Below are 15,671 nucleotides of genomic sequence, written 5' to 3'. Positions count from 1 at the left end.
AAAAATATTTTGCTTGTTGACACTACAATCAAGTTAAATCTTTGAACTTCAATTTTAAATTCAATAAAACCAAAAGAGGAAATTAACTCCACAGTCACTCTGAAAAGTATCCAAGCGTACTTCATATAAAAAGATAGTGTGCACTACGGAAACAGATGGCAAAAAAAGAACTGGAAGTCTCACTTCAGGGGAGGGTTTGAATTGGGAGGTGCGGGGAGGGGGAGGGAACTAAGTGAAAAAGGTGAAGCGATTAAGAACTACAAATTAGCAGCTACAAAATAGTCATGGGGATGTAAAGTAGAGCATAGGCAATATAGTCAATAATATTGTAATAATTTATGTATGGTGCCAGGTCAGTATTTGAAATATGGGGAGGAACACTTTGTAGAATATGTGACTGTCTAACCACTATGCTAGACACCTGAGACTAATATAAAATAATATTGAATGTAGCTGTAAGTGTTAAATAACATTTAAAAAGGAAATTTCGCTTGTTTTTTTCTTCACAATTACATTATACTGAAATCTGAAACATTTCACATGTAACAGTAAATCCTACCTAAATATAAAATGGAAATAAATATATACAATTTTATTGCAAAAAGAGCCAATCACTATAAATCCCACTAAAGAGTTTTAATTGCCTATTTAGCTATAAATATAAAAAATTCTATCTGCTCCCAGGTATTTTAAGAATGCCAAATTCTATTCCAGTTGACATTATGCCATTGAAATTTCTTTGCTAATGCCCAACAGCAACTAGATTACTTTAATAAACTATCCCTGACTGTAATTATACAGTAGAATAAAGGTAAAGAAAAAGTTTTAAGTGTGTCTGTTCTTTCATATCACATATCTTCATCTTTTCAATTCTATATTCAAAGCAAAAAATTTTTTACTTCTGCAGAAACATAATGGAGCTAAAAAATAATAGAAATCAAAAATCAATAAAATCAAACTAAATTTATTCCAAATATACATAAAAATTGTTGTGGAAAACTTTTTTAAAATATGTTTTTTATTTATTTCAGAGAGAAAGGGAGAGGGAAAGAAAGAAACATCAGTGATGAGTGAGAATCATTGAACGGCTGCCTCCTGCACACCCCAAACTGGGGATCTAGCCTACAACCCAGGCATGTGCCTGACAGGTTCATAGGTCGACAGTTAACCACTGAGCCATGCCAGCCAGACGTGATAAGTTTTTTTATTGAGATATAACATTCACAGAGAAAAGAACACAAATTATAAGTGTATAGTTTGAGAATTATTTTGTTGTTGTTATTAAAAAATCCTCCCCCAATAATATTTTTTCCATTGATTTTTAGAGATGCGCTAAAGCAGGGGTAAAAAGGGAGAGGGAGTTAGGAAGGGAAAGAGGGAGAGAAAGAGAGAGAGAGAATCATAAATGTGAGAGAGACATATGGATTGGCTTTCTCCTTCGCTCAACCCAACTGAAGCTGGGGAGCAAACCTGAAACCCTTCTGGTGGGCGATTTGACAATGTATTTTAAAAGCCTTAAAAATTCCCATTTCCTTTGACACATTTTACTTCCAAAAATTTAGCCAAAAGAATCAGTGATATTCAAAACAGTATACAAAACAGTATTCATCCTAGCACAATAATAAGTAATTAAATATCATTTTAAGTGAAAAGATATATAGCATGATCCTAATTTTCTTTTTAAAATATATAAATACATACAGTGGAACCTTGGTTCTCAAACTTAATTCATCCCAAAGGCTGTTCAAGAAGTGATTTGTTCCAAAACCAAATCATATTTTCCCATTAGAAATAAAGTAAACTGAATTAATCTACTAGACTCCCAAATGATTCCGTTTTAACCTCTCTTATATACAGTACATGTCTAATGTACTATTTACTCTATAAACACTTCTTTTCTTAATGTATCAAACCACTCCCTACTAGCCTTAAACTAACCACTTTCAGCATTCCTCACAGGGGAGTCCTTCAGGGCAGCAGGCAGCATCTTTGCTCTTCACATATCATTGCCCCTGAAATGCCATCACCTACCTGCTTTCATTTATCCTAACCAACAATCGTTTTTCTACTTCTTCAGTTACCTGTGATCATTGTTTCTTTCTTTCTTTCTTATAATATATATATATATATATATATATATATATATATATATATATAATTTATTTATTTTAATATATTTTATTGATTTTTTACAGAGAGAAAGAGAGAAGGATAGAGAGTTAGAAACATCGATGAGAGAGAATCACCTCTTGCATGCCCCCTACTGGGGATGTGCCCACAACCAAGGTACATGCCCTTGACTGGAATCAAACCCGGGACCTTTCAGTTCCCAGGCCGAGGCTCCATCCACTGAGCTAAACCGGCTTTGGCTGATCATTGTTTCTTTCACATCCTTAGCAACATTAGCGCTCTTGATGGCCTCTTTATGTTTTAAAACTATGCTAAGGTGGATTTTACCAGCAACAAGAGCATTCTCTCTCTCATGTGTTGCCTCAGAGATGCTTTTTGTCATCCTAAGGTATCAGCTTAAAAGGGTTATCAGTTCAAAAATCGAAAACCGAAGTTTGGTTCAACAACTGAGACATTTTTCTGTGAACAACTTGGTCAAGAACCAAACTGTTGGAAAGGGGAGATGTTCGAGAAATGAGGTTTGACTGTATATGAATATGGGGAAAATACAAACTAACAAATGGAAAAAGCACACAAAAATATAATAGCAAGTATGTTTGAATAGTGGCAATTTACAGGATTTTTCTATAATAAGCGTACATTACTTTAAACAAGCAGACATTGTAGACCAATCCACAAATGACTAACCTCTTCTCTTTTGAAGGCCACATTAGCTTGCTGAGGAATGTCCACTTCCAAAGAGTCCCTTTTTCAAAATGGAAATAAATGTTTTATGTTGCTAATCTGAAGGATAACAGTCATCCAGGATGTCAATCTAAAACAGAACTGTAAGTTCTCATACTAAAAAGAAATTTATGAAAAAATATGACAATTTTGTGACTCAGAAATTTCATTTATAAACACAAATTTTCTGATCTCAATTTTCATATCTTCATTTAGACAAATTTTATTGTCTAAATTTTAACCATGCTAATAATTTTAGACTTCAGCTCAGCAACTCGTTCTAACAATACTTAGATTTGAGTTTATTTACAAGTGAACAGATTACCACATTTAAATATGAGAAAATGTTAGAGTTTCATTAAACACAGTGAATATGGCACATTTTAGGTACCTTAACAAGAGCAGAACCCCTGCTTTTCCCAGAAGACGCCAAGCAATCCATTCTGCGGTTCTTCTATCAGCTTCATAAGTAGCTTGTTGACTAACAATAAACACCAGAGGTAATCCTAGTTGGAGATGAACAGTTGTAACTTGCTGAGGATCTTCAGCAACTTCAGTCTTCATTTTAAAAAAAGTACAAAATGAGATGATAATGTTCCAACATTTGGATTTAAACCCTGCTGATTCTTACTAATAAATTCACAAGTAAAAGAACAAGTCTGTGAAATAAATCTAATATTACCAGAAATGGTTTCATAATTTCTAAGTTTAATGCTTCCAATGTACCTATTTGGTTTAAGCATTATAAAACTATCAGAATTTTATAAGAGGTTAAACATAAAATTACAACCCATAAGGAATAAGCATGGTATAAAGAGAAAACAAAACAGTGTGGTACTGATAAAGATAGATATTTCAAATGAAATAGAAGCGATAACTAAGGAATACATTCTTTCGTATAAGAATTTCACATGTAATAACACATTATAAAACAATTACCGCAGCAGCTTGAATACACACAGCTAATTTCACTCCCTCCAGAAGTCCCAGGAAAACTACAGCAGTAGGTTTTCGAAGAGAAAAACATACTTAAGTGAAGAAATGAAAAGAGAAAAGTCAGCAAAATTTTGGATGCTAGAGAACAGAATCACTGACTCTACAAAACTCTAAGCCGTGAAGGAAAGCAAGCTAAGAAACAATTCCATTTTAGCCGCAGAATAAATCCTACAATGGTTCAAGAACTGTCGGCGCCTGGTATCGCTGAAGCTGGGGAAGAAATAATGGAAGAGGGGTGGCAGGAAGGATCTTTTAAAGGGAGGAATAGGTAACAACTTTGGAGAGGCAGTTAGATCCCCAGATTCCCCTCTCCAACTCCCTGAGCATAGGAAGCTTTCCCTCAAACCAGGAGACACGGAGGGAGGGGACAGGGGATTAGGAACAGCGGAGTGTGTGGATAGCATGCCAAACTCAGGGGAACTGAGTAAGCAAATACTGAGAGGCTACCCAGCCCCCTTCCCGCTCTCAGTTCCTGGAATGCTAGCACCAGGCTTCTGTCTTCAGGCGGGAGATCCCTTTCTGGGGGTCCTGAGTAGTAAGCCTGGGTCCGCCACCCTGTGCTTCCCGGGCTGCCCAGCCTTTCTAGGCTGATAATAGGGTTTGGCTCTCCAACCAGGCACTGATTTCAAAACTACGATTACATAATTCCTGGTAAGTATAACAAAGTGAAATAAGTTCTGAAAATCTCCGTTTTCATTACCTATCTTAAAATAAAATAAAATAAAAAGTTTTTAGAACAGCAAGAGAAAATTCATGAGCAGAAATTTTAGAAAAAGGGTACAACTTCACGCCAGAATGCTATAGCCAAAGAAGAAACAGATTTTTAGTAAAGCTTGGGATGAGTCCTAATCCTGCCCCCAATGGCAAAAACTTAAAAAAAAAAAAAAAAAAAAAAGTACTGCTATGTCGACAAAATCCTGAGAATTCTTCATAATATCTCAATATTGAAAGAAAAGGAAATGAGTCTGGAGAGAAATAGTGAAGAACCGTACAGTGAACTGATATCTTCCTGTTGGGGCTCTATGCTGAAACGGGAGATCAAAACCAATCCAGAGAGTATCCTCCTCATGGAAATAAGATAAATGCTCCTCCTTTGTATGAAGAGATAGGAAAGACTTATGTACTGCTTTTTAAAAAACACTGTTTGAAGCCAAAATCAAACTAAACAAAACTGACTCAAAGAACTCAGCAATGAGGCCAGTAAAACTGGGACTGGACTGGTGAACTCTAAATCTATTTAAATGTAGAAGCAAGGCTTTTTAAAAAGTGGGAACTATGGTTATAGAGCAACATAAATATTATAAATCCTAATAATGTAAAATAACAGAAAACTGGGATGGAAATAAATGTCTGAAATTAATTTTCTCATCTTTCACAGCAAGGGGTGATCAATACCATCTTAAATGAAAACATCGTTTTTTAAGAAATGATTTAATCTCCCAATGTTTTTCATAATCATTTCAACACTTAGGACAATATTTCCTAAGAGCCCTCTAATGATGAAGAAATGCCCTGACTAGTAGCTCAGTTGATCATCAACCCATGTACCAAAAGATTGCATTTCAATTTTGGTCAAGGTACATGCTGGGATTGTGGGCTCAATCACCAGTAAAGGGCATACAGGAGGCAGCCAACAGATGTTTCTCTCTCATCCTATTCTTTCTCTCTCTCTTAAAATCTCTAAAAACTTATATGTTTTTTAAAGTTCCATAATCCCTCATTTTATACGTTTCTTTTTCTTACTAAATTCAAATAAGATTAAATGTAATACTATCAATTAATTCATTCATCCCTCTATTTGTAAATGTCTTTTATGACTGGTATGATGGTTACCTAACAGCTTATTTCTGAATGATGAGAACAGGCAGCTTTAAAAAAAATTTTCTTTACACTTTGCTGCACTGTTTGAATTATCTGTAATACACCTGCACCATCTATACGTATAAAATCTATATCTATAAAAAGCCAGCAACCGTTATGCCAGAATGACGGAACGACTGATTGCTGCAACACTCACTGAGGCCAGCAAACCATCCGATCGATCGTGGGGTGGAGCCAGCTGGCCAACCTCCCTCAGCCCTTCCCCCCAGCCAGCCCCACCCCAGGTCGGCCTCCCCCAATCCCAATCTGGAGCAGGGCCAGCCGGCCAACTGCCGTGGTGACTCCCCAGGCCGACCCCATCATCCCGAATGGCCTGTGGCCCCTCCCTCTAGTCAGCTCTGCCCCTGATTGCCTCCCACACTTTGATCAGCCAACCACATCCTGGTCCCTCCCCCAGGCTGCTGACCCCAATTGGCCACCCTCCACCCCATTCAGGGGTGGGGATGGCCAGCCTACTACCCATAGCCCCTCCTCACGGCCAGCCCTGCCCACAATCAGCCCCCATACCTCAATCTGGGGCATGGCCCGCCAGCCAATTGCCCTTGGCCCCTCCCTCCAGTCATCTCCTCCTCCCGACAGGCCCGGTCCAATCAGCCTCTATCGGCCAGACCACCACCCTGTGCATGAATTCGAGCACTAGGCCTCTAGTTTTTATATAAAAAGGACAGTGAAAAGGCCTACTAAAGGTTTTACAAATGCTCAGGACAGCCCTTTGAACTTTCAGAAAAAAGTCTGCTGATCACCAACACCTACTGAGTCTCCATAAAATTCTTCCAGGCTAATACTAAGAAAAGAGAAACACTAGAAATGCTATATTGCCAATATTTACCAACTTTTAAAGTAGTGATCAAAATATTCACAAGAGATCTTTTCTTGACCATGATGTTGTCTTTGTGATCTTAGTGTGGTCACAATGCATTATAATTACCACAGAATAATTCCATTACAAAAGGCCCTATTTAGGTTTCAATACAACACTTCAAGGCATGAAATATTCATTTTATGAACAATGTATCATCTCTTCTACCTTTAATAAGAAAATATTCCTAAATTCCCCTAAATTCAAGACATATATGTTCAAGGAAAAGATATAGCTCATCTAAAGTAAAATGCATATTTGTGAATCAAAGCAATAAATTTAACATATGAATTATTCAATACATTAAAATAAGACACATACCAGCAGAGGTGCTTCCATTGACTTAATAAATCGATAAATGTCAACTGTAGTCAATGGTTGTCCCATTAGTGTTCTTCTGCATTGTTGGGTCAAGTCCAAGACTTCTTTACAATGAAAAAAGTAGAGATGTGCATATTTTATATCCTCCATTCTGTAAATTAAAAAACAGGGGCAGAAGCACTTGAAGTTTGATGTGTGATCCTTCTATTATCCAGAAAGACATTTTAAAAATCTCTTTAAGTCTCCTGCTTTTGAATGAATGTTTTAGTAAAAGTCTAAAAGAGTATAACATTAAAATAAAATGGACCCAAGCTAAAGATACATAATATTAAAGAAAATTAACTGTAATATTTTTAACAAACCACGTGAGTTGTGTAAGCTATTATTTTCCTAAATTTTTTCATGGTAGCTTCTAAAATTGGGTTATACGTAGGTAGACATAATATTTTTTTTAAATAAAAGGCTGTCACCTTGAGGACAATAAGATTGTCTTCAAATAGAGTTTTCCTTCTAGAGATATGTAAAATAAAGCTTTCAAACACAAATTTTCTAGGTTTAATTTAAACCCAAATCTGTTTTGAATAAACTTCAGCCAACACATGTCTTAAGATAGAAACCATATGACACTTTGTGGAAGTTTGTAAGGTTGCATCTGAAATATTATAAAACTCAGCAAATATGGCTTATAATTTGAGTTTTGGCATTCCCTTCAATATGATAATTCAAAGATAAACTTAATAGTGGGAAAGTAAGATTTGCCAAAATTAAAATAGCATTTTTAAAAGTCTTCATATGGCATTAGTAGAGTTTGGCAAATATTGCAAATTTTTTTAATTTTTAAAATGTTTTATTCTTGCTACATGCTTAAACTGAGTTCCAAGGTTCACTGATTTCAATTTTAAAGCATCTCTAATAGAGTCAATGATTTAAAAAAAATGATCAAAGATTTACTTAATACCTACTGTATATCGAACCCTATGCTAAAATACAAAAGGCTAAGATGATTAGGACAATTCAAATTCATAAGAGGCTTACACTAAAGGAGATATATTTCATAAAACAATTAAAATGTTTATAATTGCTATAATATACAAAGAGCTATGGAAAACAAATATTTAATTCTGCCTCAAGTTGGGAAAAGAGGAAAAAGGGTTCAGGAAAATCATCATAGAGATTAAAAACTGCAAAGGAGAAAAAGAGCTCTCCAAGAAGATACAGCAAATGGGTATTTCCAACAAAAGAAACAGCATAGCCAAGGCACAGAGTAAAGGTACAGAACTTCTTGAGGAGGATCCTAAATAGTCACATATTGAAAGGAAATTGTTGAGAGCAGGAGGAACTAGCTGAGCCTAGAATTCATATCATAACCTCTGAAATAATAATGCTAGAAAGTTACTTAATCACAGATTCTTTGGTGATAGATAACAGAAACCAAAAAGGGAGGTAGGGGAGAAACATTTACTAGAAGTTTAGAAGTGTATCTCAGAGAATACAAGGAAAATTAAAGTAATTAGATCAGAAAATAAATGTAGAGATCTGAACAGCAAGAGTTCTGCAAGATCTTCATTTTACCATTAATACTCTTCAACTCCCAACTCTGTATAAAGACAATGCTCTCAGCTTTACTTCTATATGGGCAAAACAATCCTGTGAGCAAGGGAGCCAAACCACTGCATCATTGTTTTTCTATACCCAATTCTAAGTTTCTGGGAGAGGAGATGGTATTTGCTCAGGTAAACGAATGAGCTACCAGTTGGCCCTAGGTAGCTGCCTCTGATTTAATTGAATGTGATATGTATTGGGGGGAGGGGGAAGGTTGAGGGTAACACCCTTCTTGGCCTCAACACAGATTCTTTAAAAAGGGAATATACGGAGGTAGCAGAAAGTACTGGTGTCTCTATGGCATGCTACCTCTTTTAATGCCTGTCAATGTACACTCTTATTAACCAACACTTAATTTCAAGCATACTAACATCCAACATTATATAACAATTAAAACAGTACTCTTGTCCACTGTTATATCCTCAGCAACTGGAATAATGCCTAACACACAGAAGGTATTCAATACATGTTTTTTAAATGAAAGAATAAACAGATGAAAGAAGAAAAGGCATTCACCGCTCCCCCATTAGGAGACAATTCAAAGTTACAGCCAACTACTTCACCCTAAAGTGGTGTCACAGGACCACTATGTTCTAGCCACAGTCCTTCCCTATCACAGCAGGTCCAGGTGTACTCCTCACAATCTTGTCATCCATGAACAAATGAGAATTCAAACATCTCCAATACGACAAATACAAAAAAAGAGAATAACTGTACATTTTTTAATTCCCATTTTAAAAGCGGAGAAGAGCCAATACCCTTCCAGAACATTACTGTGGTTAGTCATAGGTCAGAATAAAAAATATATGTAGTCAATCTTGCTGAACAGGGTTTGTCAAGTAAATGATAGGACCCATCTATAGATTCTCAGTAAATAGCCACCCTTTGTCACCATTACATGCAATTATTCATTATCGAGAAAAAAAGCTGATAACACAAGAGGAAGTACAAACAGCTAACCCTAAGAGAAACTATGGTGCTACCATAGCATCACCATGGAGTGGAGAATAACAGGACCTCCCCTATTCCAGGATGGGAAATTGGCAGTTGGGAGTAGCAAAGTAGCTGGCTAAACAACTGCTTATTGTTTCTTGAGATTCAGTGACTACTTGCAACAAAGCTTTATGGTACTGTCAGTATAACCCTCAAATTGTTAAAAAAAAAAAAAAAAAAAAAAAAATTAATTCTTATACAAATAGTAAACATGCATCAAAGTTTTATTTAACTCATTAATGAGGGAACCAGCAGAATGATTAAGAAGAGGCTTTTAAAAAAAGGAATGCTGGCTGCCATACAGAGCAATAAAAATGTAACATCTGCCCTGGTCATTGGCTCAATGGTTAGAGCGCTGGCCCAAGCACTGAAGGGTCACGGGTTCCATTCCTGGTCAAGAGCATGTACCTGGATTGCAGGTTCCACCCCTAGCCCTGGTGGGAGGCAACCAGTCAATGCATCTCTCACATCCATGTTTCTCTGTCTCTCTCTTTCTCCCCTCCCTCCCTTTCACTTTCTCTCTGAAAAAGCAATAGATTAACATTAGCATGTCTTCAGGCAAAGATTAACAACAACAAAAAAAGCACAAAAAATATAACTTCACTTTGTAGAAACTTTATTTTCTGCCAACCCATTCCCCTTGCCGAAAATCATTTAACTTGATCAGTTTTCTATGCACTAACCTCTAAATTTACAGAGCTGTAAAATGGGATTTAATTAGTTTTGTTGATTACTATCAAATAATCACTATTTTCTGAAAGGTCAGCAAAAGGACTCAAAAACTTGCATGGTATAAAAAGGTCACACAGTCACCATTTGGCCTTGCTCCTGAAGAGCATTTTAAAGCCAAATTTAAAGTCTTTAAAATGCACTAGTTATTCCTTGTGTCCATAAAAAAAAAAATATGTAACTCTACCTTTGCCCAGACAACAGTCAAAAGAAGGCCTCTACCTAAAATTGTAAGCTAGGAAGTAGACAAAAAAAAATCTAAAACAATCCATTCAAAAAAGTTATGACAAAGTAACTTATAGAACTCTCACAAATAATTTCTGGAACTTAATTATGAAAGCTTTTATCACCTATTTCATCACTGTGGGATATCTATTCCTACAATATACTTGGTCACTCACAGGATCACATCTTGTAGCTTATCCATATTGTTTTCATTCACCTTAATCTAACATTATTTCTGCATATTTAAATTAATTCAGACAGCAAATGATTGAATGAAGGAGACTTCAGGTTTAATTTATATATTCACATCTGCTTACAATTCCTCTTAGACAAGTCCACGTTGTGAGAGCATAGAGGAAATGATAAATAACTAATGTGAAATAAGTAAACTTAAAATTGTTGACATACTCCTCTTATACATACCCAATACTTTCCAAAAGGGCAATTTCTGTCGTTAAGACAAATTGGTATGTGTTCCCATACACAAAAGCAGCTTCCATGACCGCCCTGTGCTCTGAAGAAGAGATAAGAGAGAGGAAGAGTTAGTGTGTCTCTACATAAGCTTCTATTCTCTAGACTGCCCTATATCCTTTTGTGCTCTAATATATTTAAAGAAAAATCCTTTGTAGGGATTTCAATTGGGAAAATGCAAGTGGTTAAAGAAGTTATGAAAAGGCCCTAATGGTTTGGCTCAGTAGATAGAGGTCCCAGGTTCGATTCTGGTCAAGGGCATGTACCTTGGTTGCGGGCACATCCCCAGTAGGGGTGGGCAGGAAGCAGCTGAATCGGTGTCTTTCTCATGTTTCTAACTCTATCCCTCTCCCTTCCTCTCTGCAAAAAATCAATAATATATATATTTTTTTTAAAGAAGTTATGAAAAGTCATTCCACTCAAAGTAAGGTAAGAATTAAGGAGGAGTATAGAATGAGTTATACTTGAGAATATAACATATGAAAAATCTGTGATAGCTTCTTCCTAGCAGCAGGGAAGAGAATATGAATCCACCATACAACTTTTATATGTTATACTAGAGGCCCGATGCATGAAATTCATGCAAGGGGCTCGGCCCTCACAGCCACAGTGGCTGTCTCGGCCCTTGCAGCTCCAACTTCGTCCTTAAGGTCGTTTGGCTGCCAGGTCTAATTAGCATATTATGCTTTTATCATTATAGATATGTAATCTTTGTTGTTTATGGCTTAGTTTTCTTTAATGAAACTTGTTCTTAAATATAGTTTAAAGAGATAAATCATTCTACACATTAAGACAAAAAGTTTACCTTTCACCCATTTCCAATTTTTCCCAAGAGACAACTAGTTTCAACTCTTTCACTGTTTATTTGTATATTTACCACCAAGTCTCTAAATTACATCCTTATACTCTTATTTCCTAATTTTTTGTGTTAGTATTATCTATACTAACTTCCCACTGTGGAAGTTGATAAATTAGCTCTCTTCTCCAAAACCCTCCTCCACAAATGTACACATTTCTATCCCCTCAATTTTCCCAATATAGTTCTAATTTTTATTAAATCAATAGTCCATGTTTACATTGTTATGAATCAGTAATTATTATTTACAAATGAGCCATACAGTACAAAATTAGGACTTTTCCATTTTTAAACAACTTTTTTTCACTATAGTTACACCATTCTTTCTCTATTTTTTTACATATCTCTTACTAATTTATTCCTAAACTTTTGTACAATTGTCTAACCCTCTTAATACTTCAAATATATTGAGTGTACTAACTATCCCCTCTTCTTGGACACTTTTCTGCAGAAATGTCCAATATGGACTATTGCTAGTTGACCTGCTGCGCAAATTTCCTCCTGAGAATTCACTTCATCATCATCCTGGAGACCTCTTATTCTCGCTCTTGTATGAGGTCAACTGGCCTGTTACCCATATCTCCGTGACTGATTTGCCCCCTTGCTCCCATTCTCTAGCACTTCCCATGAGTGGAAGTATGGAATACATATTTTTTGTGAGCTTGCGTTTCTGAAAGTGTCTTTATTCTACTTTCATAACTACAGTTTCCTGCTAATAAATTTCAAAGTCCAAGTTACTTCTGAGAATTCTGAAAGCATTGTTCCATTTTCTCCATTTTACGGGGCTTCAATTCAGAAGTCCAATGCCGTTCTGATTCTTGCCCCTTTAACTGCAAACTTCTTTTTTCTTTCTGGAAAATTTGAGAATAATTTTGTTCCCAATATTCTGAAATTTTCAGATGAGATGCTTTGGTGTGGCTCTACATTCATCCACTATGCTGGGACTTAATGGGCTCTTTCTATTTGAAAGCCTGAATCTTTCAGTTCTGGGAAATTTTCTTGAACTGCTTCTTTGATTTCCTTCTTTTCATATTTTTTCTTTTCTCCTCACTGTCATTTCCAGACAGTTACCTTCCCCTCCACCACCTAACCTTCTATCACTTGCATTTAATCAGATTATTCTATTTTGCATTTCATCAGATTATTCCACTCACCACTCTGTCATGTTAGTGTCATATACTAGTACCACCCCAGCCAGTGTCACTCCCCCTTATCACACTGTAATTTTCTCCAATGCTACTCCTGTCATAATCATTAGTGATTTTATTATCCCCCTAGATGATCCATTCAAAAATCCCTGTCCTTCTTCATAGACTCCAATGATCTTTCTTCAACCCTACCTTAACCACTCACTGTAATGGTCCCACTGCAAGGCTTTAATTAGCAATTACTACAAATTCCTCCATAATCTGAATGTCTATCATCCTCCCTCCCCTTACCTCCCACCCCCATACTTCCGTCTGACTAGGTCACTGAGTCTAGCACATAACTCTAACCTTCGAGGACCTACAGTCTTACCACTTTTCACTGTCAGCCCTCCCCCACCTACCCTCCCCACCACCACCACCCTCCTCAAGTCCTCTCTTGCCTTATAACCCTGCTTCAATTCCATTGTCAGACTTTATAATCACTCCCCTGCCCATCTGGCCAAAACATAATCCAGGTTAAACCAAATATTCTGCCTATTCTGTACTTACAACTTGATTGTCAAAGTTAGATCTTTGAAAAAAACAAGAAAAATCTATGTTTATAAAAGGCTAACCAACTGGCCAACGGGCCCACTGGCTGGCTGATTGGCTGGGAGGTATGACACACACTGACCACCAGGGGGCAGACACTCAATGCAGGAGCTGTAGAGCAACAGCAACTTTGCAAAGTGCCCTCTTGCACTCTGGGATCCCTTGGGGTAGTGGTCAGCAAATTTATTAGTCAACAGAGCCAAATATCAACAGTTAACGGTTGAAATTTCTTTTGAGAGCTAAATATTTTAAACTTAAACTTCTTCTAACACCACTTCTTCAAAATAGACTTGCCCAGGCCATGGTATTTTGTGGAAGAGCCACACTCAAGGGGCCAAAGAGCCGCATGTGTCTCACCAGTTGCAGTTTCCCAACACGGCCTTGAGGGATGTCAGATTGCTGGTTTCAGTTCGATCCCCCACAGGCTAGGCCAAGGTACCCCATTTGCCAGAGGAACCCCACTCACTTGGCAGACACCCTTTGAGCCCTGGTGCTGCCCCAGGTACAGCTGGCCAAGGAGGGACTGCGCTCCAGGGCATGTCTGGCCCATCTCGTCCAGTCCTACCCCACCGGCCACCTTCTAATTAATTTCCTTTGATGTGCACAAATCTGTGCAATGGGCCTCTAGTATATCATAAATAGCAAATACCAAAACATTTAAAAAGAAAGACAGTCAACATTTACTGAATACTATAAACTGCTACACCAGGTACCATGAGGGTTTATAAGAAAATAAAAATGGTAACAGCTAACATAGAACACCTATTACATGCCAGAAACTATTTTAATTATTCAAACTTATTTGGTCCTCACAATAATACTAAGAGTAAGCACAAATTTTTTCACCATCTTACCAATCAGGAAACAGGTTAAGTAAGTTGACAAAGGTTATACTATAAATAATTGATGGAGCAGAGGGTCTAACCTAGGCAGTCTGCCTCCAGAGTTCTTATTCAACCACTATACTATGCTGCCCAATTAAAAACAGAAAATGTAAGAATAAAGATGAATTAAATTTACTTTAAAATATTAAGATTGTGGTCAAAATACTCTATTTTAAGCTCTTCAATATATTCACATAAATACAGATGCACAGCAAAGATTAAAGTAAAAGTTAATAAATACCTGGTGTTCCAATGGCTCTTACATATGAAAATGCAATGTTTGCTTTTCCTTTCAGAGCATTTTCTATATTCTGAAGGTCTTCCGGGGTAGTAATATATTTTACTTCATTAAAAAGAAGTGCACTAAAATAAAGAGATGTAATTAGTAGGAAAATCTGGTATGAACTTAGTTATTTCATACTTTATTTGTTGAGTAAATTAATAAGCGTAATTAAAAATTTAGTAAGAACCCAAGGATTTTAATACTAAACTAAAATCACTCCCTAAATCATTCGTCTGTCCCTGAGAACACTGACCAGGAATAGTTGTGAGAAATGGTGCTCATTTACCATTATAACCACCTCAATGAATTTAAGCTGTATTCACTAACATGCTAGTCTGGCCAAATAATCCCTAATGGTTAGTTCTCTCAGCTTGAATACATTAGAACACTTCCCACATCTAAAATGCAAGCTTCTTTTCATGGCCTATAAGACCCTGCATGACCAAGACCTTGTCAACTCCTCCAACCTTCATTTTGTCCTAGTATTTCTCATGTCGATCACACTTCAGACACACCTCAGGGCCTTTGCACACACAATTCTCTTTGCTAAAAACTATTTCCTCTGCTCCTTCTCATACATCTGGTCTGTGAGAAGCCTTCCTGGTTAGTCCTATGTAAGTAGGTCTGTGGCATTTTCCTCTCTAGTATCACAATTTATAAATCCTACATAATAAAAGTCTAATATGCATACTGTCCCCTCGGAAGTTCGACCGGCCCGGAGTTCTACCAATCCTTATGATATGCACTGACCACCAGGGGATGGCACAGAATGAAGGAAGACCAGACCCTGGGACTGCAGCCGGCAGCCAGGGCAAGGAAGGCCCCAATCGGCCCTGATCACTGGCCAGGCTTAGGGATCCTACCCATACATGCACCAGGCCTCTAATATTTATATATTTATTTACTTGTTTACCCCTTCCTGTCTCATTAAACTGTTAGCTTCATGAGACAGGAGCATTGCATATTTTATCACTATTTC

The 15,671-nt window shown here is 36.9% G+C and overlaps 1 protein-coding gene across 4 annotated transcripts in view; it reads right to left on the bottom strand.

The window, feature by feature from the left end:
- Positions 1–15,671, bottom strand: part of TXNDC16 (thioredoxin domain containing 16) — an 80,373-nt gene that overhangs the window by 34,658 nt on the left and 30,044 nt on the right. For all 4 annotated transcript variants that reach the window (XM_036436416.2, XM_036436407.2, XM_045580678.1 and 1 more), the window contains exons 7-11: positions 14,651–14,772; positions 10,883–10,973; positions 6,911–7,061; positions 3,245–3,411; positions 2,818–2,875 (exon numbers count right to left, since the gene is read on the bottom strand). In XM_036436416.2, the coding sequence (XP_036292309.1) occupies positions 2,818–2,875; positions 3,245–3,411; positions 6,911–7,061; positions 10,883–10,973; positions 14,651–14,772 (589 nt within the window). The remainder of the gene's footprint in view (positions 1–2,817; positions 2,876–3,244; positions 3,412–6,910; positions 7,062–10,882; positions 10,974–14,650; positions 14,773–15,671) is intronic.

This window comes from Pipistrellus kuhlii, unplaced genomic scaffold, assembly GCF_014108245.1.
Source record: "Pipistrellus kuhlii isolate mPipKuh1 unplaced genomic scaffold, mPipKuh1.p scaffold_m20_p_1, whole genome shotgun sequence".
Taxonomy (NCBI): Eukaryota; Metazoa; Chordata; class Mammalia; order Chiroptera; family Vespertilionidae; genus Pipistrellus; species Pipistrellus kuhlii.
Note: the sequence above shows the minus strand (reverse complement) of the source record. Positions and strands in the feature narration are given on the sequence as shown.